Genomic DNA, 27,299 nt, shown 5'->3' with positions numbered 1-27,299 from the left:
AGCCATGCACTAATGTTGCTGTTAGTGTGTGACCATTAAAAAAAAAGAAATTACTGTGTGAGCACTTATTGTCACCCATTTTGTAGACAGTAAGGGCTCATACGGTATTCCTGCGCTAAACATTTAGAACATGCTTATGTACATGGGCTGTTTTGCATAAAAACACATTCTCTGTCCTCTGACATGCCCCCTCAAAAAAAATGGCACATGATCAGCACATGCAAAATTGGCAGTTACTACAAGATGCCTGAGCGCGTTCCGCAGTATGCCATTTTAAGATGTGTTAGGAATGAGTTAGTGCCTAACACAGTAAAAGGGCCCCTTAGAGAATTAAGGAAAAAACAAGTAATATTTCTGTAAGGATCCTTCGTGCTTACTAAAATTTACATGTGTAAAATTGTTCTGAGCACAAGATAATATAATCAAGTCTTATGGATTCTTTTATCAAGGTCGAAATGGTCTAAGCCAGAAGTTCCCAAATTTTTGCAGCTAACAGGTCCCCTAGACCACATATTTCCTCTCAGGTCTTATCCCTCTCCCCCCAGCGTTGTTGTGGAGTCCTAGCTCTGCTAGCAGGGATGCCAAAGCCCCACCAGATGAAACAGTCCGCTACCCAAGCTCCATGCTGCCTGAGCAGCAAAGAAGTCGGCAGCATGCTTTCATCCAGCAAGTGCCCTCTTTCTAACCCCTCTTCCATTCAGCATTTGCCCCTTGTGATAGAACAGTGTGTTTTAAGCCTGTAAACTGCCTAAATTAATTCTGAAGTGCATTTCTCTAGTTTGGCCAACAGGTGGTGCATGTTTTATGATAAAGCTGTTATAGAAAAGTGAATGCCCTCTTTTAATTTTACTCAGTGAAGAAGTGAATTTACAGTAGTGTGAGAAGCATACTTTTAAAACTTGTTGACTGAGCTATGATTGGCCCAGGAGCTCCTTTCTTTTGAATTGTACTGGATTTTTTTTCCTAGTCTTACCCAGGAAGAAAAGAGAGTAGGATCTTTTTGCTAAAGCCCTGTAAAACAGTTATATTTGATAACTTGTGAGCAGCTATATGTCCTGATCTTCCCAGTACTGTTTAGACACTATACAAATGTTTAGTTGGTTTTCTAATTGATCAGTTACTTGTTACCGTTTGCTGATTGCACATTTTCTGTCCACTGTAAGTTCTGAGAATGAACACATTTGTTTGTTTGCCCTGCCTGTCTGGACTGATAAAGAATCCTGGTGGTTTGTGTGTTAGGTCTGTGACTGCTTTCTGGGAACTGTAGGACCACTAGGAGTGTGGCTCCAGTAACCTAGAAATCACTAGGGATAATTGGAGAGTGGGAGACTCGGCCAGAGGCAGTTGTGACCCAGTCGGTAGGAGGAGGGTGCAAGTGTAGAGCACAAGCAGCAGGTACAGGCAGACCTGACCCTCTAAGTGGCCACGGTTAACCCTAGGTGGGTGGCTAGGCTTTTCTTGACACTCCTTCTCTCCCCACTTTCTTCCAGTGTGTGCCTTCATTTAACCCTCCATTGCCCGAGGTACAAAAAAAAAAAGTTTCCGAGTCCAATAGGGCCAAAAAAAATACCTGTCATATAATATGTACATCACATTGATTGGAGTACAGAAAGGCAGTCTATCAAAGTCCTTCTCTTTCTCCCTTTCAATCCAGCGTATGCCCCCTCCCCTCCCCACTTCCATCTGAATGTGCCCCCTCTATCCAGCATCTGCTCCCCTCCTCTCCAACACCCATGCCACCACTGCTGCCTCCCCTGACTAGCAGCAGCAGCGATAAAACAAAAATACAGCCACTGCAGGCACGCACTGTACAAACCTGCAGACGCCGGCTCTGCCTCAGAACAAGGAGGATGTCGGAGGGGGCAGGACCGGCAGCCATGGGTTTGTATAGTGCAGCCCCGTGATGGCCGTATTTTGTTTTGTCACTGTTGTTGCTAGTCTGAGGAAGCAGTGGCAGGGGGTGGTGGAAGGTGGTAGATGGGGCAGGTCTTAAAATATGTCGTGGCTCCCCTGTGAGTTCACTGGTGCCCTGGGATGCCATGGTGCACAGTTTGGTAACTGATGGACTAAGCTATTAAGACAAATAGAAACTGTTGGAGAAAGAGGATTGGGCTTCCAAGAAAAAAAACGAGAGGTGGAGGAGCCAATTTGTCAACTAAAGAGAAGCTAAGAAGCCTAGAAATGCTCCCTTTGGGATTAGAAGGTAAAATGAGTTCTCCTCCAGTAACATAGGGGATAGAAGTGCTCTCTAGGAGTTTCCAGGAATGCTGTAAAATCATTGACTTTGCAAATCCTAGGTGAGGGGTGAAAAGTATTCTCTAGAGATAGTACAGTTTTTGGAATCCAATGGATTACAGGATCCGAGGCAACATGGTTTCACCAGAGGCTTGGTTTCACTTGTCAGACAAATCCGATTATTTCTTTGACTGAGTGAACAGAGAGTTGGATCAAGGGAGAGTGCTAGATATGATGTATTTAGAGTTTAGCAAAGCTTTTCACATGGTTCTGCATAGATGAGTAACAAATAAACCGAGTGCCACCGGTATACGACCAAAAATGACTGACCGGGTTAGGAATTGGTTGAGAGGAAGGCGACAGAGGGCAGTGGTAAATGCAGCTCATTCTGAGGAAAAGAATGTTGCCAGCGATGTGCCACAAGGTTCGGTTCTTGGGCCGGTTCTTTTTAACATTTTTGTAAGCGATATTGCTAAAGGGCTGTCTGGTAAGGTTTGCCTCTGTGGATGAAACCAAAATCTACAATAGGTTAAGACACCCCTGATGATGTGGATAACTTGAGCAAGAACTTAGCGAAGCTACAGGAATGGTCTGAAATTTGGCAGCTTAAATTTAATGCTAAAAAATGCAGGGTCATGCATTTGGGCTGCAAAAACTCAGTTTAGGAGTGAAGACCTTTTGTGCACAAAAGAGGAGCAGGACTTGGGTGTGATCGTATGATCAGTACCCATGTTTTATCATTCCCACCTTAGTAATTTCCTTATCTCTTATTTGTCCTGTTTTCTGTCCTAATTAGATTGTAAGCTCTGTCTCTTTATGTCCAGTGTACAGTGCTGCGTACGTCTAGTAGCGCTATAGAAATGATAAGTAGTAGTAGTAGTAACAGTTAAGGTGGCAAAACAAGTAGAAAAGGAGACGGCAAAAGCTAGAAGGATGCTTGGGTACAAAGGGAGAAGAATGGCCAGTAGGAAAAAGGATGTGATGATGCCCCTGTGTAAGGCTCTGGAAACCATACTTTCAAAAAGATATAAACAGGATGGAGTCGGTCTAGAGGGCGGCTACTAAAATGGTCAGTGGTTTTTGTCATACACAATATGCAGACAGACTTAAATCTCAATATGTATTCTTTGCGAGAAAGGCAGGTGAGGGGAGATATGATAGAGATATTTAAATATTTACACAGCATAAATGCACAGGAGGCGAGTCTCTTTCAACTGAAAGGAAGCTCTGGTATGAGGGGGCATAGGATGAAGGTGAAAGTGGTTACACTGAGAAGTAACCTGAGGAAATACTTCTTCATGGAAAGAGTGATGAATTCGTGGCCCAGCCTTCTGGTGGAAGTGGTGGAGACGAAAACAGTATTTTAATTCAAGAGAGCTTGTGACAAGTAGGTAGGATCTGTATGAGAGTGAAAGGGAGAGCAGATATGGATGGGCAGACTGAATAGGTCATACGATCTTTATCTGCCTTCATTTTTCTCTTTTCTATGTTTCTATGAGCGAAACAGTTAAAAAGCAGAAATCAATAAGTTCTGAGTCGTCCAATTAAAGCTTCAGGTGAAGAGTAGCATGCTATGGGATCTCTAGAATATCTCCTGAAGAAAGCAAGTCAAGGCAGCAGCCAACTGTTTTCATGGAAATTCAGCGAACTTTCCTGTGAGAACATAACATCCTTTCTTGAAAAACACAGGAAGGAGTATGAGTCACCTGCCAGAACTGAACATTTTTAAAGCCTTAACTGAATAATGTATGTCATGCATAAAATAAACTTTTATTTGAGAAATTAATTTTTATTACTTTTTTAAACTCATCCAGGGGCAGACTTTTCACTGCATCATACAACACCATATATGCCATACAACTGTGACCATGAGCCTAGTAATACAGTAGAACAAAAATTTTGCTATTCAGTACAATGGTCTTTCTGAAATTGGAATCAGAGTGGAGGAGTGGCCTAATGGTTAGTGCAGCGGGCTTTGAGCCTAGCAACCTGGGTTTGATTCCCACTGCATCTCCTTGTGACCTTGAGAAAGTCACTTAACCCTCCATTGCCCCAAGTACAAAAACATAGATTGTGAACCCCCTAGGGCCAGAAAAAGTACCTGCACATTAAAAAAAAAAAAGTGTACAGCGCTACAGAAATGATTAGTAGTAGTAGGAATTAGGAAGATTTGGATGTGAAAGTCACGTGAATCCAATCACAGCCTAAGTGGCTCCAGAAGTTTGGAAATGAGTTTTGTGCAAAGTGATGCATGTGGGTAAGAGGAACCCGAATTATAGCTACGTCTTGCAAGGTTCCGCGTTAGGAGTTACGGATCAAGAAAGGGATCTGGGTGTCGTCGTCGATGATACGCTGAAACCTTCTGCTCAGTGTGCTGCTGCGGCTAGGAAAGCGAATAGAATGTTGGGTGTTATTAGGAAGGGTATGGAGTCCAGGTGTGCGGATGTTATAATGCCGTTGTATCGCTCCATGGTGCGACCGCACCTGGAGTATTGTGTTCAGTACTGGTCTCCGTATCTCAAAAAAGATATAGTAGAATTGGAAAAGGTACAGCGAAGGGCGACGAAAATGATAGTGGGGATGGGACGACTTTCCTATGAAGAGAGGCTGAGAAGGCTAGGGCTTTTCAGCTTGGAGAAGAGACGGCTGAGGGGAGATATGATAGAAGTGTATAAAATAATGAGTGGAATGGATCGGGTGGATGTGAAGCGACTGTTCACGCTATCCAAAAATACTAGGACTAGAGGGCATGAGTTGAAGCTACAGTGTGGTAAATTTAAAACGAATCGGAGAAAATTTTTCTTCACCCAACGTGTAATTAGACTCTGGAATTCGTTGCCGGAGAACGTGGTACGGGCGGTTAGCTTGACGGAGTTTAAAAAGGGGTTAGATAGATTCCTAAAGGACAAGTCCATAGACCGCTATTAAATGGACTTGGAAAAATTCCGCATTTTTAGGTATAACTTGTCTGGAATGTTTTTACGTTTGGGGAGCGTGCCAGGTGCCCTTGACCTGGATTGGCCACTGTCGGTGACAGGATGCTGGGCTAGATGGACCTTTGGTCTTTCCCAGTATGGCACTACTTATGTACTTATGTACTTATGCTTTCTATTTTCATGCTCCACTGCAGCTACTCCCACTCTCTGCTCAACTGCAAACCTCAATGCTTTCCAAAAAAAAAAAAAAAGTAAGCTACCATTCCATTAACACTATGATCACTTCAAGAGGTCATTTCAGCAACTGATGTGAACTGCATAGCACAAACCCAGCCTAGGGTTTCCAGTTCAGGTTTTGTCTGCAGTCTCTTATTCTGTCTGAGGACCTGTATGTGTGAGGTGCAGTATTCTGCCAGTGAGTAGTTTCCATTTAGGGATCTACAGCAGTCTGATTTATTCTGTGTCCTATTCTAAGGTCTGTACATATATTTGCAATGCTGTCTGTTTCTAGCTAAGATTGTTGCTGTGCAAATCCTGGGAACTGGTGCTGTTTCCATATGAGAGTTTGCTGTATAGGTTTTGAGTGTGTGTTTTTGAAGGTTTTTCATTAATTGTTTTGGTTGATATATCCACTGTTATATCACATCACAGTAAGTGACCGTTCTGTATCAGAAGACTGTACTTTGGTTTTTTTTTCTATGCCGATTTTCAATTTTAATATCACTAAACGTGAAGCTCTGTGCTTGGTTCGCAACTGTGAAAACCAGCTTCCCGACACTCATCATTTACAGTTCAATCAATACTAGATTTAAATTAACACTGAATAATTTTTAATAAATTTGTTAAATTGTGCAAGATGTGTTTAGCTAATGAATGTTTTAGAAGACAGGATCTAGTATGTGTTGAGTTTTAGTGGCAGTCATTTCACGGCCTGCATTACTTAAATTACTGTGCAATCTATCACCCTATCAGCAGCCTGCTAATGTTGTATATGCAGTGAGTTAATTTAAGGCTGTCAAAGGAAATTGTATTAATTACACTTTATATCAAATAAAACACAAAAGACATAAGAAAACAAATTACCCGATCTGCTAGTCCCCCAGGCACGATAGTTCTGACAATTACACCACTTGATTTTCCTCCTACTATTCCAAAGCCTAATCCTGAGCCATCATTAATGAGTTCAATATCTTCAGTGTGGCCCCAGTGGATCTGTAATTAATATAAAGAAAAGAAAGATTTCATTTGAAATAAAATGATAGACATTGCCTTATTTGTACCATTAATTTCTCACACATCCTGTATAAATCAGTCTCCTCGAGTCTCTTGAACAGAAGCTGCACTGATCTTCCTCATTCATATACTGCAAACTTGGCCACTTTAGCCAGTAAACTCAAACACATCTTCATTAGTCACTTATCAGCCTAGCCAATGAAAAAGTCACCTAAACAAAGATGGTCTCCACAGTACAGATCTAAAATATAGAACTGATTGATCAATTAAATTGGAAATGCTATTTGGTTCTACTAGAAATCATGGATTTTCTGAAGCTGACTTCCAAATTTTGCTTTCGCAGCATGCTCTGGCCACTACTGTCCAGCCTAGAGACTGTGAAAGCACCTTGCAGGCAGTTCTTCCAGACATATATCATTCAAACAATTGTTTATATGTCAGTAGATTAAACCATGTTGTTGTTTTTTTAACATTTTGGGGTCAATACTCAAGAGAGGCTCCTGCTGAGCAAGCTAACACCTCAAATTCAGCAGCACTTACCCAGTTAGTGCTCCTGAACATTTCCTCTAACTGGATAAGGTAGAGACAGAGGTGGGGTTAGAGTGGAGTGGCAACTTAGCTAGTTAGTGATGATTTTCAGTCCGCTAACCAGATAAGCGGCCACCTAAATCAGGACAGCAAAACAGCTATCCTAACTTTATGCAGCGAGTTAATCATGCCTGGTCGGAATATTGATGCCCAGTTAACTTCGAAGTCAGCAGATATACCCGGATATTTAATACCGGGTGCCGCAAATGCCCCAGTACTGACAATCCAGATTTAGTTCAGCCTGTGGCTGGAAGCAGATTACCAGCTACTTAATGCTGTAAGCTAAATATCAACTGCTGTATTTAAGAAACCACCCAGACACATGAATAATTCTGTGTGTTATCCAAGCTATGGTTGATATTCAAAGAAAGTTAACTAGCTGTAAACAGCAGCTGACCAGGTAACTCGCTTGGTGGCAGCTATCCGATCATTTTCAGCAGCATTTAACCAGACACATCCTTGCTGAAAATGACCGGTTAGCGCTGAAATTAAAGTCAGCTATGAGGGCATTCCAGGGCAGAACTCCTGTTAGATCACTAACCGGCCAGGTTTAGCATATAACTGTCCTATCTTTATGCGCTAACCCAGGGGTTCCCAAACTGTGTGCCGCAACGAACTCTCTAGGGTTCCACAGAAAATCCCGACCTCCCTCCTGCCACCACCCAAACCGCTATTGCAAACAGCAGCAGTGGCAAAGAAAAAAAAAAAAGCAAGTGTAGGGCTGCAGCAGCCTTCCAGCATGTGCTGTCTGCTCCCGGAACTGAAAGTCGATGTCAGCGGGGGCAGAAGACCAGCAGACCCAACAGCGCATGCTTCTAGGCTGCTGTGGCCCCGTGCTCGCTTTTTTTGTTGTTGCAGCCACTGGGTACACAGAGCAGACAGCCTTCGGGACTCGCTTTTGCTGCTAAGGAGGTTGGATGAAAACAGAAAGGATGAAGTCAAAAAGTTGAAGCCAATAGGTCAGTCTCTGTTTCCCCTTCCCATTCAAAACAAAACTAGCAAACCAACCTATGAGCTGCTGCATCCACGATGTCATTCTTTATTTATGGTAGCATTTTTATTTAATCTCACTTGTATTTTCAAACATGCCATTGCCAGTTTGTGTAGCATACAGATATACACAGAGGAAGTATAACAACAGAATAATTTTTCATAGATATAGTAGTAATTTGTTATAAATCATAATCAATGTGCCATTTGGAGGGGCTGGTTATAGGGACATCCTAGCACTGCTATATTTGTGCAGAGAAAAAGATGGAGACCTGTGTGGCCGGGGAGGGGGGGGTGACGGAGATCGGTGTGGCTGTGGGGGCGGAGACCTGTGTGGCCAGGAAGGGGGGTGACGGAGATCGGTGTGGCTGTGGGGGCGGAGACCTGTGTGGACAGGGAGGGGGGTGACGGAGATCGGTGTGGCTGTGGGGACGGAGACCTGTGTGGCCAGGGGGAGGAGGTGGGGAGTGCCACGAAAAATTGCTCGGACACGAAGGGTGCTGTGAACCAAAAGAGTTTGGGAACCACTGCATTAACCCATGGCCAGCTAAGCCTCAATATATTAACTTAACCAGTCATGCACTAGCCGGCTTTAAAAAAAAAATGGAAATTCAATGCCAAAGCCCACACAAGGCCCAGCATTGAATTTCCACTTTTAGCACCAGTGACGCAAAAAGAAATCGCTGTCCACCTCTGGCTGAATATCGGCTGGGCTATTCTCTACTTCAGTTTCTTTTAAATCCCAGCAATCAGAGTCAGAAATTGTCTGTAGAAATTGCCCAGTTCATACATTTGGGGATAATTTTATAAAACATTTTCTGCATTTAAAGCATCTTTTACTCACAGGAAAGGGCTCTTGTAAAATAAAGATGATGCTGTCTACAACTACCAAAGGCCAAGTTGTGAAGTATGGAAATATTTTACAAAACACATCTAACCTTTTTTCAGAACAGGGGTAAACTTGTATGCTACTGCAGATGCCTCTGGGAGCCTTCTCTATAAAAGACACACAGGAAATGAATCTGCAGTAGGGATTATTCATTGGTGATTTTTCCCTGATGCAAAGTCTGTGTTGGATGGATCCAAAGGAGTGCTGAAAATGAACTTTTGAAGATTGGAGTATTTGGTAATTATATCTGAATTATATTTGGAGGAAAGGAGAGTGTATGACTGATAAGAATCATCTTAAGGTCAATGCTTGAACAAACCGTCTACTATACTAATTTTATTAAGATCAGTGTCTGCGCTGTACTGTTGCTACTATTAAATTGAGTTGCAGGATCTCAGATTAAAGATAGATATAACTATTGTGAAAATAGCAAAACATAAGAAGCAACTTTAAAGAGAGCTATAAAGTGGATGTTGGGGCTTAGTTGGAAGGACTCACAACATACACGTGGGACTATAATTGAAATAGTGGATTATGCTATCACTACAGGAGCCTTGAATTACAAATGAAGCTGCATCACGGCAGTAACGGGACATAGATGGTGTAACACTGATCTGGGCCGGTGAAAACTGTTGGAATGTAATTGTATTTTACATGCATTGCCTGTCACCTATTATTTCTCTGTGATTACTCTGTGACCTCTGATGTGAATTACTTAGAGAGGTCACACAGCTATGCAACTTCCTGTGGGGGATAGATGCAGCAGACACAGCAGATGCAGCACATGGAGCACATGGAGCTCATGTTCTCTCCTAACCTGAGAGGATCTATGGTGGTGTGAGCATCCATTACCATCTAAGCACATGGAAGGAGCTGATAATACAAATGTATAGTAATATGTATATATAAGCCTGTCTGATTATAATCTAACTACAAACTGTGAGTAAACAGATGTTTTGTTACTTCAACTTTAAAGTGACTCAGCAGTGAATTATTCAGGGGTGAATGAGAGAGAGATGAAGAAAGAAATTAACATTTCTAAAGCTGAAGCTGTGTGTACTAAAATCTGCTAATTATTTACTACAAATAATCCAACAAAAGGGTTATGGGCCCAGGGTCCAGGAATTGAAAAAGAAGAGAAATATTACCAGGCAGAAAAAAAGGCCACATTTTTCTCTTAAGTTTTAAAGGAAAGATTCAGTCTGTCTCTCTCTCCCCCCACACAGCAGACAGAAGGCTAAGAAAATGGCTGAGGGAGGAAATTCACCATTTTTCTATTCTCTCAAGGTGCCTAGATTAACTGAGTTTAATTATCAGCAGTGGGAACTAAGATTCATATGTCTCCTTCGAGCAAAAAGATTAAATATATGCTTAGACCAAGACAGAACAGCTGAAAATATGGCTGAATGGGACAGTGCAAACTATTATGTGAAGTGCATGCTTTTGGAAGCTCTCTCAGAGAAACAAGCCATATTAGTGGAGGGAAAAGATACACCAAAGGACATTTTATATAAACTGAGAACTATGTATGCAACTACATATGCAAAGCAGCAACCAATTTGGCTGGCAGAGTTGAATGAAACCAAATTAAGGGATAAAAGTAAATGTAATGATCACATTATGTATCTTATGTCTTCATTTCAAAAGTTAGAACTTTCTGGAATTCCCATGTGTGATGCATTGAAAAGAGCATTTCTTTTTACCTCACTATCAAAGAAGTTTGATGTTTTTAGGTCTGTAAATGAGGCCATTGAAGGGCAATCTTTTGAACAGGCAACATCAAAACTAAGGCAGGAATGCATAATAAATGATTCTGAGGAGATGTGTTCTCAAAGTCAGTCAGAGAGAAATGAAACAAATTTCTTGGCAAAGAACAGAGGAAGGCGGAGCTATGGGAAAACTCCACCCAAGGGCAAGCTGATTTGCTACTCATGTGGAAAGGAGGGACATGTATCTAAATGGTGTAAGGAAACACAAAACACTCCCTCTAGCTCACCTAAGCCAATGGAACTAAAGAATTTTCAAACCAGGAAATGTATGAAGGACAAAGATAAACACAAGGGCTTTCTAATGGCAGAAAAATCTTTGACTATGGTAAATAATAATTCAAATGAAAGTACTTGGATTTTGGATTCAGGGAGCACATGCCATTTAACCAATTGTAAGGATTTCTTTCAGGAAATGTGTCCAGAGGAAGGTATTCTTAAAACTGCAAACGCAGGGACTGCTAAGATCCAAGCAAAAGGTATTGGATTCTTAAAATGCAAAGTGTCTAATGAAGTTAAAGAAATTCCTGTAAGTGATGTCTTGTATATTCCCCAAGCAGTTTGCAATATGCTTAGTGTATCTACATTAGATAAGAAGGGATTTGTGATTCATTTTGAAAACAGTAAGTGCACAATCTCTAAAAATGATGAAGTGTATGCTGAAGCTTTTATGCATAATGATGTTTATAAGCTGAACATTTCAGGTGAAGCCTCACATATGGCGCAAGTAAGGAAGAATGATGGTAAATGTAGTCTGGAAATCTGGCACCACCGCCTGGGACATCGTGATTCTAAGGTGATCCAGGATCTTTACAGTAAGCAACTGGCCACCGGCATTCAGATAAGTGCAGATGCTGGTAAAATGGAGAAATGCATAGACTGTGTTACTCAAAAAGGTGTGAGACCCTCATTTCCTGCATACACAGGAAATAGGAGTAATAAAGTGCTGGACTTAATACACAGTGACTTATGTGGACCGTTTAATATCCCATCATTGGGAAATAACAGATTTGTGCTAATATTCTTGGATGATTTCTCTAGATATTGTGTGGCCTATTTGCTGAAAGAGAAAAGTCAAGTCACAGACATGCTGAAGAAATACGTAGCCATGGTGAGCAACAAATTTGAAAGAAAACCAAAGGTTCTTCAGACCGACAATGGTGGTGAGTTCACTTCACAAAGCATGCGCACATTTCTAGAACAAGAAGGCATTCAGCATATCACAACAGTAGCTTATACACCAGAGCAAAATTCTGTTGCAGAGAGAAAATTTAGGTCAATTGTGGAAATGACCAGATGTATGCTGTCAGATAGCAATCTCCCTAAAAGACTATGGGGGGAAGCCATTCTCACAGCAGTGTACCTACAAAACAGAATGCCAACTAAAGGCGCTGAGCGCACACCACATGAGACATGGCATGGTAGGAAGCCAAACCTGTCACACATAAGAACATTTGGAAGTACAGCATATGCTCATGTACCAAAGCAAAGAAGGCATAAGCTGGATTCCACAACAGAAAGGGGCATTTTAGTTGGCTATGCTCCAGGACACAAAGGATATAGAATTTTGAATCTGAAAACTGGCATTGTTGGCATAAGACATGTTACATATTTTGATGAAAACAAAAGGGTTGATAAAGGCTGGATTATCCCAGATGAGCCTTATCATCCAGAATATGAAACTAGAACCATAATAGACATGCCAGTGTATATAAACGCCATACCAAGGCAGATGTCTGAAAGCAACTCATCTGTATCTAACGAGGAACAGGCAGAGGAAGCAGACACAGAAAGGATCATTGAAGAAGACAGTACAGTTGGAGAAGGGGAATCAATTGGAGAAGGACTCTCAGATTTAGAGGATGCGGAAAGGTCAGACCAACCTGTTGTCAGACGCTCATCCAGGGAAAACAAAGGTGTTCCACCCCCAAGACTGTCTTACCTAACAAAGTCAGCAGAAGCTCAAGAGCCCTTAACATGGGATGAGATTGAGAAAATGCCAGCAGAAGAAGCTGCTGAATGGCGTAAAGCTGCACAAGAAGAAATTGATGCATTGGATAAAAATAATACTTGGATTCTTACAAAATTACCTCCTGGCAAGAAAGCTATAGGATGCAAATGGGTATTCAAGTTAAAAAGGAATGCACAAGGAAAAGTGGAAAGGTATAAAGCCAGATTAGTGGCAAAGGGATATCTTCAAAAATATGGAGAAGATTTTGATGAAGTGTTTGCACCTGTAGTGAAACACACGACAATTAGAACACTTCTGAGCATTGCAGTCTCAAAAGGCATGCAAGTCAACCACATTGATGTGAAAACAGCATTTCTTCACGGAGAAATAACTGAAGACTTGTACATGGAACAGCCAACAGGTTTCATAAATACAAAACAAAGACAGCTAGTGTGTAAATTAAACAAAGGTCTTTATGGATTAAAGCAAAGTGCAAAATGTTGGAATGATAAATTGCATGAAATATTGACAAATTTAGGATTTAAGCAAGGTGAAGCAGATAAATGTTTGTACACTAGGTGCACAAATGGACAATATGCATACATTTTAGCTTTTGTTGATGATCTGCTCATTGCAAGCAAAAGTGAGCAAGAGTACAAGGACATTGTAAAGTGTTTAAACCTCAATGTTGAGATAAAAGAACTTGGTAATGTGTCATACTATCTTGGTATAGAAATTGAGAAACAAAATGATGGTTCTTATCTTCTAAGCCAGAAGCAGAAAATAAATGAGCTTATTGAAAGTTTAGGTATGCAAGATGCCCAAGTTGTAAGCACTCCCATGATCACTGATTTTCTGAAGGATGAAACAGTAAGAGAACCTTTACCAGATAACATCCAATATAGATCAGCCATAGGTAAGCTTTTATATCTAGCTACCACATACAGGGCTGATATAGCAAATGCAGTAGGAATTTTGAGCAGAAGGGTCAGCTCACCTACCAAATCAGATTGGACTGCAGTTAAAAGGATGGTAAGGTATTTAAAGGGTACCATTGATTGTAAATTAAAGATTTCAGCCAATAGTAATCCAAAACTAATATGTTACTGTGATTCAGATTGGGCAGGGGATCATTCTGATTATAAATCCACAAGTGGATATGTGTTTATGTATGGAAATGTACAAATTTCATGGGCCAGTCATAAACAAAGTATTGTGAGTCTGTCTTCTACAGAAGCTGAATATGTGGCTGTATCGGAAGCGTGCAGAGAACTGATGTGGATTGAAAAACTTTTGCTGGATTTCGGAATAGCTGAACAGAGACCAATCCAGATAGTGGAAGATAATCAGAGCTGCATCCGACTGTCACAGAATGACAAGGTTCAGTCACGCACCAAGCACATCGCAACGAAATACCACAACGTGCGAGAGTTGGCGAAAGAAGGGGTCATCAGTCTACACTATTGTCACACCAGTGAGATGACAGCTGACATCATGACCAAACCGTTACCCAGAGAACATTTTGTGAATCTGCGTATAAAGCTTGGACTTTGTATGAATAAATAATTGCATGACAGTTATGCATGAGAAGGGGTTTGTTGGAATGTAATTGTATTTTACATGCATTGCCTGTCACCTATTATTTCTCTGTGATTACTCTGTGACCTCTGATGTGAATTACTTAGAGAGGTCACACAGCTATGCAACTTCCTGTGGGGGATAGATGCAGCAGACACAGCAGATGCAGCACATGGAGCACATGGAGCTCATGTTCTCTCCTAACCTGAGAGGATCTATGGTGGTGTGAGCATCCATTACCATCTAAGCACATGGAAGGAGCTGATAATACAAATGTATAGTAATATGTATATATAAGCCTGTCTGATTATAATCTAACTACAAACTGTGAGTAAACAGATGTTTTGTTACTTCAACTTTAAAGTGACTCAGCAGTGAATTATTCAGGGGTGAATGAGAGAGAGATGAAGAAAGAAATTAACATTTCTAAAGCTGAAGCTGTGTGTACTAAAATCTGCTAATTATTTACTACAAATAATCCATGTTGGGGCTTAGTTGGAAGGACTCACAACATACACGTGGGACTATAATTGAAATAGTGGATTATGCTATCACTACAGGAGCCTTGAATTACAAATGAAGCTGCATCACGGCAGTAACGGGACATAGATGGTGTAACACTGATCTGGGCCGGTGAAAACCATATAAGTTTATGAGGATGATCATCATAGACTTACTGAGCTAATCTAATAGCAGATAGTACAGAGATGAAGAGAAGAATGTTGAGTAATTATAAAACACTGCATTGATATTCATGTTAATTTGCACTGTATGGTTAAAGTTTAAAATCTGTTAGTAATCGATATAGGGGTCAAAAAACATATAGAAGATTCCTCAGCGAGTTAATATACAGAGGGAAGCAATAGCAAGACACATAAGATAGGGGATAAATGATATAAGGGTAGGAACTACAGGGAATGGTTAGAAGATCATAAGGAGGAGGGGGGGGGGAATTAAGATGAATAGAAGATGACGAATATACTACATACAAATTAGAACAGAAAAAAAAAAGGGAAAGGCGTCGATGGTGACCTAATTCCAATAGGAATAGAAGGGGATAGAAGGGGGGGGAGAGGGGATTCACAGGGGAAGGGAAGGGAAGGAATAGGGGAGGGGAGGAGGGAGGGGGGCTATAGGAGAACTTACCAGAAAACACAAATGATACCTGAAAAGAAGGATAGACTACTCGCTCGAATATTAGAAAAGGGGGGGGGGCTGGAGGCTGGGCTGGCTCCTCTCGAGCATCAAGATCACGTAAATATGGAGATGAATAGGCCAAAACAGACGCACTAATTAAGGTTATTACATGGAATGTTGGAGGCATCCCTTCGCCCATAAAAAGATCAAAAATCTTAAGACACCTCCAACGGCTTAGAGCTGACATAGCCTTTTTACAAGAGACACATTTATCTGCAGAAGAACATGCTAAACTGAATAAATGGTGGGTGGGGGAATGTATGTCAACAGCAGCGATGGGGAGAAAAAGGGGAGTAGCAATTCTAATTAGAAAAGGAATAGCAAGCCACATTCATAAAATAATCCAGGATCCAGAGGGACGATATGTGTTAGCTATTGTCACAATTAATAGACAAAAACTCTTACTGGGCAGTATAAATGCTCCAAATGTCCTAGATCTTAAATTTTACAAAAAACTAGTGGCAAAAATAGTACATTTAGAATCACTACCCATAATACTGGGAGGAGATTTTAATATGACCTGGGACCCACAATTAGATCGCTCGCACCCTCCGGCAACAATCCATCGGACACAAACTAGAGGACTACCTGACTTATGCACCACACTAGATCTCATAGATATATGGAGGACGCTGCATCCTGGGATCAGAGAATATACACATATGTCAAGAGCCCATGGTACCTCTTCCAGGATTGATTACCTATTATCATCAAGCACACTATTTCCCACAATTAGAGACGCTGATATAGGACCGTGCGTTATCTCGGATCATGCGACGGTACATATGAATTGGATGGGGGGGATGGAAGAAGTGAAGTTTCGGGAGTGGACGTTCCCAACGTATTTAGTAAATAATATGAGATTTTGAGAACATCTACAAACGAAATGGGCAGAGTACAAACATTTTAATGAGGAAACAGTACCAACTTCAACCAATTTTTGGGAAGCCGCAAAGGTGGTCTTGCGGGGAGAAATTATCAGTTTTACTACCCAATACAAACGTGCAAGAGATAGGGAAATCCTGCGACTTGAGAAACAATTGCGAGAAGCGAATAGACACTATGGCTTAAATCCTTGCCCTCGACTTAGACAGGAGATACTGGAAATACAGGCGGCTCTTAACTCCTTACTTCATGATAGGGAAGTGAAATCCCAAACATATTATAGATTCCAACTATATAAATTTGGGAATAAGGGAGGGAAATTTTTGGCAAGAGTTATTGCCCCTAGATACGCTTCCAGAAATATCACTAGTATAAAAACACAAGAGGGGAGTTTGATACATTCTAATAAAGAAATTAGACAGGAATTTAAAACATATTATCAACACTTATATAGCTCCACAGAACAGGAAGGACTATCAGGCAAGCAATATCTTCAAAATCTTACGATCCCACAGATAAATGAACATGACCGCAATCTATTGAATGCGGAGATTAGTGAGGATGAGATCACATGGGCTATAGGACACAGCAAGACGGGTAAAGCGCCAGGTCCCGACGGATACAAAGCAGAATTCTATAAATTAATGGGAGAGTCGATTGTACCTACATTAATTAAAGTGTTCAATGAATGGATATCAAATGGTACACTACCTGAGCATTTAAATCTAGCACATATAATTGTGTTTCCAAAGCCCAATCGAGATGCGCAACTAGTAACATCGTATCGACCTATATCGCTTATTAACCATGAAGCAAAACTATTCGCAAAAATTTTAGCAAATAGACTAGGTCGTGTTCTACCAAAAGTAATCCATGAAGCTCAAGTTGGCTTTGTGCAGGGCAGGTCGGTTGCCAAGAACCTCAGACGAATTTTGACATCATTGGAATATTTAGAGCACGAACAAGCTTTAATGATTAGTTTCGACGCTGAAAAGGCGTTCGATGTGGAATGGTCTTTCTTATATGAGGTGATGGAGGGGTATGGTATAAAAGGAGAGTTTGTACAGGCGATTAAAGCTTTATACGCAGCCCCTCTAGCGCAGGTAATGGTCAATGGGAATTTATCTGAGGCAATTCATATAGGCAGGGGAACGAGACAAGGTTGCCCGTTATCGCCCTTTCTTTTTGCATTATATTTGGACCCTCTAATTAGGGATATTCAAGACTGCCCAGCAGTGCCTGGAGTGGACATACAACATCAGATGTTCAAATTGGCTGCATTTGCAGATGATTTGCTAATTATTTTAAAGAACCCAAGAGAAGCTCTGGGTAATGTATTAGAAATTTTTAGGGAGTTCGGAGATTACTCGGGATTCACGCTAAACCTTGACAAATCAGAGGCCTTAGCTATAAATGCAGACGCCCATAGTTTATGGCCCATAGATTTCCCGTTAAAGTGGGCAACTAAATCTTTTAATTATTTAGGCATCCTATTACCGGTAAATACAAGAGACCTATATGATTTAAATGTTAGCAAACTCAAAGAGCAGACCATGCAACAGTTAAATTCTTGGCAGAACCTTACGATATCTTTGACAGGGAGGATATGTTTAACAAGGATGGTGATAATGCCGAGGTGGCTGTATGTTTTACAGGTTCTACCACTAAAACTCAAGCAAACTGACATAAAATACTTTTATAAAATTCTGAGAAAGTTCTGTTGGGCTGGGAAAAAGGCCAAACTTCAACAGAAATTCCTACTAGGAGGGTGGAGACAAGGGGGAATGGGGATTCCAAATATTAAATACTACAATATGGCTTGCTTGCTACGACAGGTTAGAGATTGGTTAATGAATACATTGGATCATACACCACTTGAGTATGAGATGGTGTACTTTGCCCCATATAATTATATAACGTTATTACACACTCAGAATAAAATACTCCCCCATAGATTTAAACATAGTGTTTTGCTCCAGCCTATCAGGGAAGCGTGGAGATATATAGGGAAACTCCTGGGGGGAGACCCCTCTAACACCGAGTTACTAACTATTAGGGGCAACCCGATGTTTGTGCTGGGGATAGAGAATCAAACGTTTGTCACATGGGAAAGAAATGGCATAGTAACCATGCAAGATATACTGGGGGCTGATGGGCATATCAAAGCAGTAACACAAATGCAAACTAATGCACAATGGAGGGATCACTTTGCGCATCGCCAACTCACACACTATGTGCGCACACTAAATACAGACGAGATTAAGAAGCAATTAGGTGAGAAAGTTAGAAAATTCTTCGAAGAAATAGCCAAAGAGGTTCCGTCAATCTCCGGCATACATTTGAAATTGTGGGGACTGATGCCTGGGAGAGAGTTTAGCCAACTTCGTCAGAAATGGGAAACAGATATAGGCAGAGCATTGACAGGATGGAATATTGTAAAACAAATACAGGATATACCCAGAATAGTAGGAGGGGCAAGCCTTCGGGAATGTGCGTTTCGTATACTGCATAGGGCTTATTTTACCCAGACACAACTATACAAGTCAGGGGGCATCCATACCGCTACCTGCCTGAAATGTCAGAGGGCAGATAATACGCTATATCATGCAATATGGGTGTGCACTTTAATAAAAAGATACTGGAGACACATAGCTGTATTTCTGTCTACAATTGTCAATTGTGATATAGCATTGAACCCCCTATGTTTAGTGTTAGATAAACATGACACCTTTCCCAGATTAAACAAAGACAAAATAATGCTGTGCCGCAAAGTATGTCTCATTGCCAAAAAATGCATAATGCAGCACTGGACCTCTGCACACCCTCCGACCTTCTGGCATTGGCGGAACCAGGTACACCAATTGCTTACTTGGGAAGCGAGAAAGGCAAAAGGAACATACAAGCGAAAAGAGCGCTTTCTAAAAATTTGGGGGTGTTATTTGGACGGGATGACTCACAGAGGGAGAAGTCGAATTCTTAATACTCTGTAATATTCTTGGGTATCAATTGTGATAACAGAAGACTCATTTATAGGTTAATAGGGGGGGGAGGGGGATCTTTTGATCAAGATGTGATACTGGTTATATTATATAGCTGAGACCAAAGGATAACAAATGAAAACACATAAGACAATGGAGGTTGATATTATTATATTTTATTATGTAAATGATGTTATTCTTTTTCTTTTGTCAATAATTTCACAATAATATATCAGCTTATTGGAGGGGAGGAATGGGGAGGGGATGGGGGGGGAGGGAAACAGGGGGGGGAAATTATTACAAAAATATTGATGTTATACTTAGTTGACTGTGATGTATATGTACTAATTTTGATGTTTGTATAACGGTCTGCTATTACGATAATACAATAAAAAAGTTGAAACATAAGATCAGTGTCTGCATAGTTTGTCAATTATATTGAACCTATGCTGTATTTTATGCTCTCCAGATTGATAGTCCTCACTATATATTTGATATATATTTCTTTGAGATTATTTGTTATTGGCTTTTATAAAATAGGCATCTCTTTCGACTTTTCACATAGGCAAAGAACTGTAGGAACACATTTTTAAAAGTGCCCATGGGAATCAGGTCTCCCATTTTTAATATGTACAGGAACTTGGTTATTGAACCCAAGCTTCACACATTAACACTCTTCAGATGCACCCATAACACCTGAAATCTGTACTTTACCATTCACCTATACACAGCTATCTGCAGCCCAGGTCAATGTGACCATTCAGGCAGATGCCTAGAGCATCAGGATTTGAGGAACAGCACTAACACATTTTCCAGAACTGAGGATGAATGGCTGCCACGCCTTCTCTCCCTTCCTCCTAATAGGAGCTGACATTGTGGAATCGACCCTGCAACCCTCCCCCATCTCCCTGACCTCTACAGAGCCCAAAAAAGAAAGAGAAAAACTACAGCTGCCGCCACCCCGCTCTTCCTCCCGATAGAATCCCTTCAGCTATGCTGTTCTTAATCCTAGACCCATTCCCACCAAATGCTCGTTTTCTCAGATGCTGTTTCCCTGTCTCTCCCCGCAGCCAAGACCAAGACAGAAAAAGCAACACCGGAACTTTTCCCTTCTTGCCTCCTCTGACATGGCTCAGTCTGAACCACAGCAAAGGGGGAAAGGCTATGCTTACAGCCTTATTCTGACTTGGGTAAGGCAATGGAGGCGAGGGAGAATGCCAGTGGCAAAAGCTATGTAACATCATAGGGGAGGAGTAGCCTAATGGTTAATTCAGTGGCTGGAAAAACAGTGGAACTGAGTTTCATTCCCACTGCAGCTCCTTGTGACTCTGAGCAAGTCACTTAACCCTTCACTGCATCAGGTACAAAATAAGTATCATATGTCATCACACTTCCAAAATCCACAATATATCATGTCGGATTTAAATACATACAATCATAAACAAAATATCACCATCCACACCTTTATATATATTTTTTTGAATGAAAATCTCAGCAGTGTAACTTGCCAGCTAACATTTCAATGTTGCAAGACTTTACAACACCAACCTCGTCATTGATTCTCAATTGCCTCAGTTTTTCCAATTATTTTTTTGTTGTTTTTATAAAAACTTTATTTTTCAATATTTAAATGTCATATATCCTCATTGACTTATTATAATCAATATTTAATACTCATCTTAAACATCTGAGTGTAAATGTCAAACAGGGAACTCAGCATCCGACGATCATGTTTCGCCCACCCAGGCTGTCTCAAGGACCATCCCCAACATCGCCTATAGTGCCAACTTAGCTTATATTTGTCAAGGATTTCTCCCAGCCTGGATAGTGAGACCAAGATGAGATGCAGTGGCAGATTTTCATTTTGGCCCCACTGCAACATCAAAGAATGAGTCTAATTTGAGTAACTTGACTACCCCCAGAAAGCAGACTCATTGAGAAACCCTGGTCTAAACATTACATTGACAAACACACAAAAAAAATTTAAAATTAAGACATCTGATACTGCACATATCAGTAATTTAATTTCTAAAAGAAAAATAGGTTTACATGTCTTATTTTAGAGGCCAATGAGGGGGACATAAAGGATCCTGTGGAATAAAAGGAAACCACATTTTTATTTCTACCAATGTGTCACTGTAATTTCTAACTGAACAGCACTTTTTGATGCTTAAAATTATCTACTGCAGGAAAAGACTGAGTACGCATTTGAAAATCGTCATACATGCTAATCAAATTAATATTGAGATGTTCAGCACTTACATTTTCATATGCTGTATCACTTGGCAGATTGCTAGTAGTTCTGTTGTTTCTGTGCAGTTGACCTCTGGCAACAACCAAATGTATGAATCCTACAGACTGCTGAAGCAATGCAATAGCCTGCTGATGGGAAATATTCCGATCCAGTGGTGTGTGATTTATGGCAAGGATGTGATCACTTTCCTTTAATCTTCCATCCCTGAATATGGTTTAAAAAAATGCAAACACCTTAAACACTTACAATGGTACCAATTTAATGTAGATTCAATTCCCCAGTCAGGAGTTGTCTACCCACTGGAATGTCCAAGAGTGCTGTGGGGACATGTTTCCAGCCCTTAGGAGGGACAGTATTGTTTTGGATTTTTTTTTTCTTATAAGTCTTTATTAAGATCCCAAAACATAGTAACATAGTAAATGACGGCAGAAAAAGACCTGCATGGTCCATCCAGTCTGCCCAACAAGACAAACTCGTATGTGCTACTTTTTGTGTATACCCTACTTTGATTTGTACCCGTCCTCTTCAGGGCACAGACCGTATAAGTCTGCGCAGCACTATCCCCGCCTCCCAACCACCAGCCCCGCCTCCCACTACTGGCTCTGGCACAGACCGTATAAGTCTGCCCAGCACTGTCCTCGCCTCCCACCACCGGCTGGCTCTGCCACATAATCTCGGCTCAGCTCCTTAGGATCCATTCCTTCTGAATAGGATTCCTTTATGTTTATCCCACGTGTGTTTGAATTCTGTTACCGTTTTCATTTCCACCACCTCCCGCGGGAGGGCATTCCAAGCATCCACTACTCTCTCCGTGAAAAAATACTTCCTGACATTTTTCTTGAGTCTGCCCCCCTTCAATCTCATTTCATGTCCTCTCGTTCTACCACCTTCGCACCTCCTGAAAAGGTTCGTTTGCGTATTAATACAGGCAGCTCTGCGAAAATCAAACAAGTAGAACACAAGAACCCCCATGTGGTATATCAAACAGAAATAAAGTTTCAGATTAGCTATGAAAACAGAAAATGAACAAGAAAACTTCTAACCATTTATGAAGGAAAGGGTTTTTTTGTAATTCTATTTTTATTAAGTTTTAACAAAAAAAAAAAAACAAGTGTTAGAGAACATGTTTTGCTAATATAGGATTAATCATTTTTACAATTTCTAAATAAATGTAGATTCTCTTGCCTTGTGCATTACAAGTAGAACTAAATGTTCCTAGATATGCTTTTGGAGTCAGGCAAACTTACTAACAGTCTAGAATTGTAGCATAATTATGATGACAGACACACAGACACTGAGCCTCCTTTGTGAAGCTGCACGTAGGCATTGTAAGAGAAAGGTTTATAAGAGCAGAAGGGGGGTTTTGGAGGCAGACAACCTCTGGACTGATGTTGGATTTCTGTCTCTCTTGCAAGATAAATAAACCTGTTTGATCTCTTGAGATTCGTGAGTATATTGGTTAAATTCTTTTAACAACAGGAACAAATTCCTTTAAGTAAACCAATGTGAGGCCACCACAAAAAGAGAAAATAAATTTCAAAATAATCAACTAACTACCTTATCCCAAGTCCTCTATTATTAGGATTCCAAGAACTCAGCAACGGTTTAAGAAATACATAGGAGGGAACGTTTAAGACATCAATAAACAGTAATATCTGGGCCAGGATCAGAGTTCACAACTAGTCAACATCTTGAGGAAGCTGCAGTTTACAGCATCTGGTTGTGGATAGGAAGGGTAAGCCAGGAGAACTTTACAATGGGGGAAAATGCACTAATTAGTTCCAAATGATGGCTGATAGTACTGTTATCCAAAACAGGTTGGTTCTGATTGAACTGGAGGCCCAAAAATAGAGCAAGGGAAAAACTCATGACTAAACCAATTTAAATAAACCTGACTGTAGCTAGGTTAAGCTATAACAGTAATAAGTTCTAAGTGCAAACCATCTGTGTGCCATACAGGTTGATGTTCCATTAAAATTTTCACATCATTATTTTGTGTCCATCATGACAGCTTAGATCAATCACAACCACATGTGGGCCAACATTCCAACCTCAAGGAACCACTAAGACAAGTAATAAAGTACTGTACACAGGTTATATCCGGATGCGATTCTCAAGTCTGAAATACTGAACCACCCAATATTGGTTGGTTTATTAACATTAACACAGTAATAAAGTAAATGTAAGCAGATAAAGACTTGCATGGTCCATCCAGTCTGCCCAACAAGGTGGCCAGAGTTGAATCTGGCACACTGCACAGGTTCCACTTCTTCATGCCACTTCAGGGTCCAATGTGGTTTTCAAAATAATAGCAATAAACCTAATACAGTTTACAATATAACAAAAATAAAATACTACTATAACAGAACTCTAAACCATCCTAATCAAAACTACCTCACCAACCCACCCAGTTATTTAAGTCCACCTTCCACACTATCTTGCCTAACACCTTCCTTCTCTCTTCCTCAGGAGCTAAGTCGAGATCGGGAGGCAGCGCTGGTGGTTGGGAGGCGGGGATAGTGCTGGGCAGACTTATACGGTCTGTGCCAGAGCCGGTGGTGGGAGGCGGGACTGGTGGTTGGGAGGCAAGGATAGTGCTGGGCAGACTTATACGGTCTGTGCCAGAGCTGGTGGTGGGAGGCAGGGGTAGTGCTGGGCAGACTTATACGGTCTGTGCAAGAGCCGGTGGTGGGAGGTGGGGCTGGTGGTTGGGAGGCGGTGATAGCGCTGGGCAGACTTATACGGTCTGTGCCAGAGCCGGTGGTTGGGAGGCGTGGATAGTGCTGGGCAGACTTATACGGTCTGTGCCCTGAAGAGCACAGGTACAAATCAAAGTAGGGTATACACAAAAAGTAGCACATATGAGTTGTCTTGTTGGGCAGACTGGATGGACCGTGCAGGTCTTTTTCTGCCGTCATCTACTATGTTACTATGTTAATCTTCGTACACTACTAATTGTATCTGATATCCTGGAATGACTATGTCATAACAAAACTCTGTATGCCACATTGAGCCTGCAAATAGGTGGGAAAATGTGGGATACAAATGCAATAAATAAATAAGTTCAACTTTTTATAAAATGATTAATTTAGATCTGTTCTTATAGATAAAGGCAGAGAATTCCCAAGATAATTCAAAGAGAAGGAAAACAAAGTATTAAAGATGCTCAAAAAATGAACCCCCTTTAGATAAAGGTTGATGATGCATCAGTTGATCCTGCAAACAGGAAGTGTGTCTCAACAATGGAACCATCAATAAATTGATTACTAATTCGGAAGACCATAAAAACGCTGAAACACCAAACAAGCTGATTTTAAAAATATCTGAGCCTGTACCAGGGAGCCAATGTAGCTTTGCCAAAAAAGGTGAAACACTATCACATTTCTTAATCCTGTAAATCAACGGGGCAGAAGTATTCTAAATAAGCTGAAGTTTGTTTATTAACCTAGTAGATAAACCTAAATAAAAACACTAGCATACGTAATCTGTCTCTCCCTGCCAATTTGGGGGCACAGAACGTAGAAGTCTGCCCGGTACTAGTCCTACTTCCCCATCTACTGAAATTACCATCAAAGCCCATTCCAGCCTTGATCCTGAGCTGTTTTTGCCATTGATGGGACCCAGACTATAGAAGTCTGCCTGTCATTGGTCTTACTTTCCAAACTCTGAAGCTGCCATCAAAGCTCACTCCAGTTATGAGGTCATTTAAGTTTGGCTTTAATTGGATTCCATCCTTTTTCTACAAATGCATTTTCTTCATATAGAAAAGAATATGCTCAGGCAAAACTACTACAGTAAATGTATTTTTTGTTAAAGCTCAATTTCTCTTAATGCATAGGTTCATGGAAACAAAAGGTCAGAGGCGAGATGTTTTCTAAAGTCTTATGTTAGTTTTATCCTGAAACAATGTTCAATGCCAAACTATATAAAATAAAAATTGTGGCTAAAAAATAATTTTAGCAATGAAGATAAAAAAAAAACCTAATGCATAAGCAAAAATATATCAAGAGCACTTTAAAGAAATAGAATCTCTCTAAGACGGGTCAGGTATGCAATGACAACAGGTGGAAGAAGAGAAATACAGCACAAGGAGAGAGGAGGCCAGGGATGAATAGTACAGAAGAAAGAAAAATGGTGAAAGATGAGTCATGTGGAAGAGAGATGAGAAAGGGATAGAACAGAAGGAAAAGAAATGGAGAAGAGCATGGGGGAAACTGAACAGAAAGAGGGAGGAGGAAACAGACATCTCAAAAAAGGATACTTTCCATAATATTCATTTATCTATAAACTCCAATAAAGTATTTTTTTAACTGGAGCTAGAGTCAAACAAGGCACTCCTAAGCTCAACTGAAAACCCAGATATAAACTGGGTCAGGAGAAAAAAAGGAGGCATGGCTAGTGGTTGGGAGGCGGGGATAGTGCTGGGCAGACTTATACGGTCTGTGCCAGAGCCGGTGGTGGGAGGCGGGGCTGGTGGTTGGGAGGCGGAAATAGTGCTGGGCAGACTTATACAGTCTGTGCCAGAGCTGGTGGTGGGAGGCGGGGCTGGTGGTTGGGAGGCGGGGATAGTGCTGGCCAGACTTATACAGTTTGTGTTCTGAAGAGGACAGATACAAATAAAAAGTAGCACATATGAATTTATCTTGTTGGGCAGACTGGATTTTTATTTTTTGTTACATTTGTACCCCGCGCTTTCCCACTCATGGCAGGCTCAATGCGGCTTACATGGGGCAATGGAGGGTTAAGTGACTTGCCCAGAGTCACAAGGAGCTGCCTGTGCCTGAAGTGGGAATTGAACTCAGTTCCTCAGTTCCCCAGGACCAAAGTCCAACACCCTAACCACTAAGCCACTCCTCCACTCCTTGCAGGTCTTTTTCTGCCGTCATCTACTATGTTACTATGTAACTTGACCAACACAGCAGAAATAGTGGTTCAGCCAAAAAAAAAAAAAAAAAGCAAGCCTAAAAGGCCCCTCCAAGGCCAAGGGAGCTCAGAATAAAACTGGAAAACTGGCTCAGAAGAGAAAGCCTCCACAGAAAGAATTATAGCTCAACTGAATACTACCTAGAAAAAGTCATGAGCTGCAGGAGGAAGGAGGGGCCCGAGAACACTGCCGAAAAATGCCCGCCAGCAAGGTCAAGCCTGGGTGCTGCCAAATTGAGCACAAAACAAAAAGACTACAGAGCACTGCCAAACCAGAGACTCAGCTCTTTTGTTGTTGGTATCGTTGTTATTACACAGAGCAAAGATGTTTGAGTGTGCCCCCCAGGCACTCAAGGCCCCTAGACAGCACCAGGGGCTGAGGCACGAAAGGACCGCCGAAACAGAAGAGACCCTCCCCCCCCCTCAGGGTCAAGGAACCAGGAGGTATAGGGAGGGATCTGGCCACCCAGGTTTTGACACCACTGGGGGCACAATGTGACCACCCACTGGCCACAGCCCCAACCAGCAGCCAAGGAGCTCTGGGAGACAAGCAGAAAAATTAGAAGCCAGAATGAATTAGAAACACTGCTGACCCCAGTAACTTTTTTTTTTCTTACCTTAGGACTAGAAATCCCCAGGTCTACCAGACCAGTTCAAGACTGCACAGACTCACACCTCTACCACCTGCTGGGAGGCTGATAAATACTGACTCTGGGAGGGACTGTACAGCTAACATAGGTTCCATCAGAATTCTGTAGTTCTCAGTCTTTACCCACCTGCTGGTAAGAGTGCATAAGCCATCCATCCAGGCCAGTTTGGAGGAACACTAAGGAAAACACTCCTTTTCAGTGACCTTTGCTAGAAAATACTCTTCATATTCCTCCCTTCCATCGGGC

The 27,299-nt window shown here is 41.3% G+C and overlaps 1 protein-coding gene across 2 annotated transcripts in view; it reads right to left on the bottom strand.

Moving 5' to 3' along the window:
* PATJ (PATJ crumbs cell polarity complex component) overlaps positions 1-27,299 on the bottom strand; it is a 429,677-nt gene that overhangs the window by 368,774 nt on the left and 33,604 nt on the right. For both annotated transcript variants that reach the window (XM_030205409.1, XM_030205410.1), the window contains exons 6-7: positions 21,489-21,684; positions 6,255-6,383 (exon numbers count right to left, since the gene is read on the bottom strand). In XM_030205409.1, the coding sequence (XP_030061269.1) occupies positions 6,255-6,383; positions 21,489-21,684 (325 nt within the window). The remainder of the gene's footprint in view (positions 1-6,254; positions 6,384-21,488; positions 21,685-27,299) is intronic.

This window comes from Microcaecilia unicolor, chromosome 6 (genome assembly GCF_901765095.1).
Source record: "Microcaecilia unicolor chromosome 6, aMicUni1.1, whole genome shotgun sequence".
Classification (NCBI taxonomy): domain Eukaryota; kingdom Metazoa; phylum Chordata; class Amphibia; order Gymnophiona; family Siphonopidae; genus Microcaecilia; species Microcaecilia unicolor.
The sequence above is the reverse complement of the archived record's forward strand: the minus strand, read 5'-3'. Positions and strand labels throughout refer to the sequence as shown.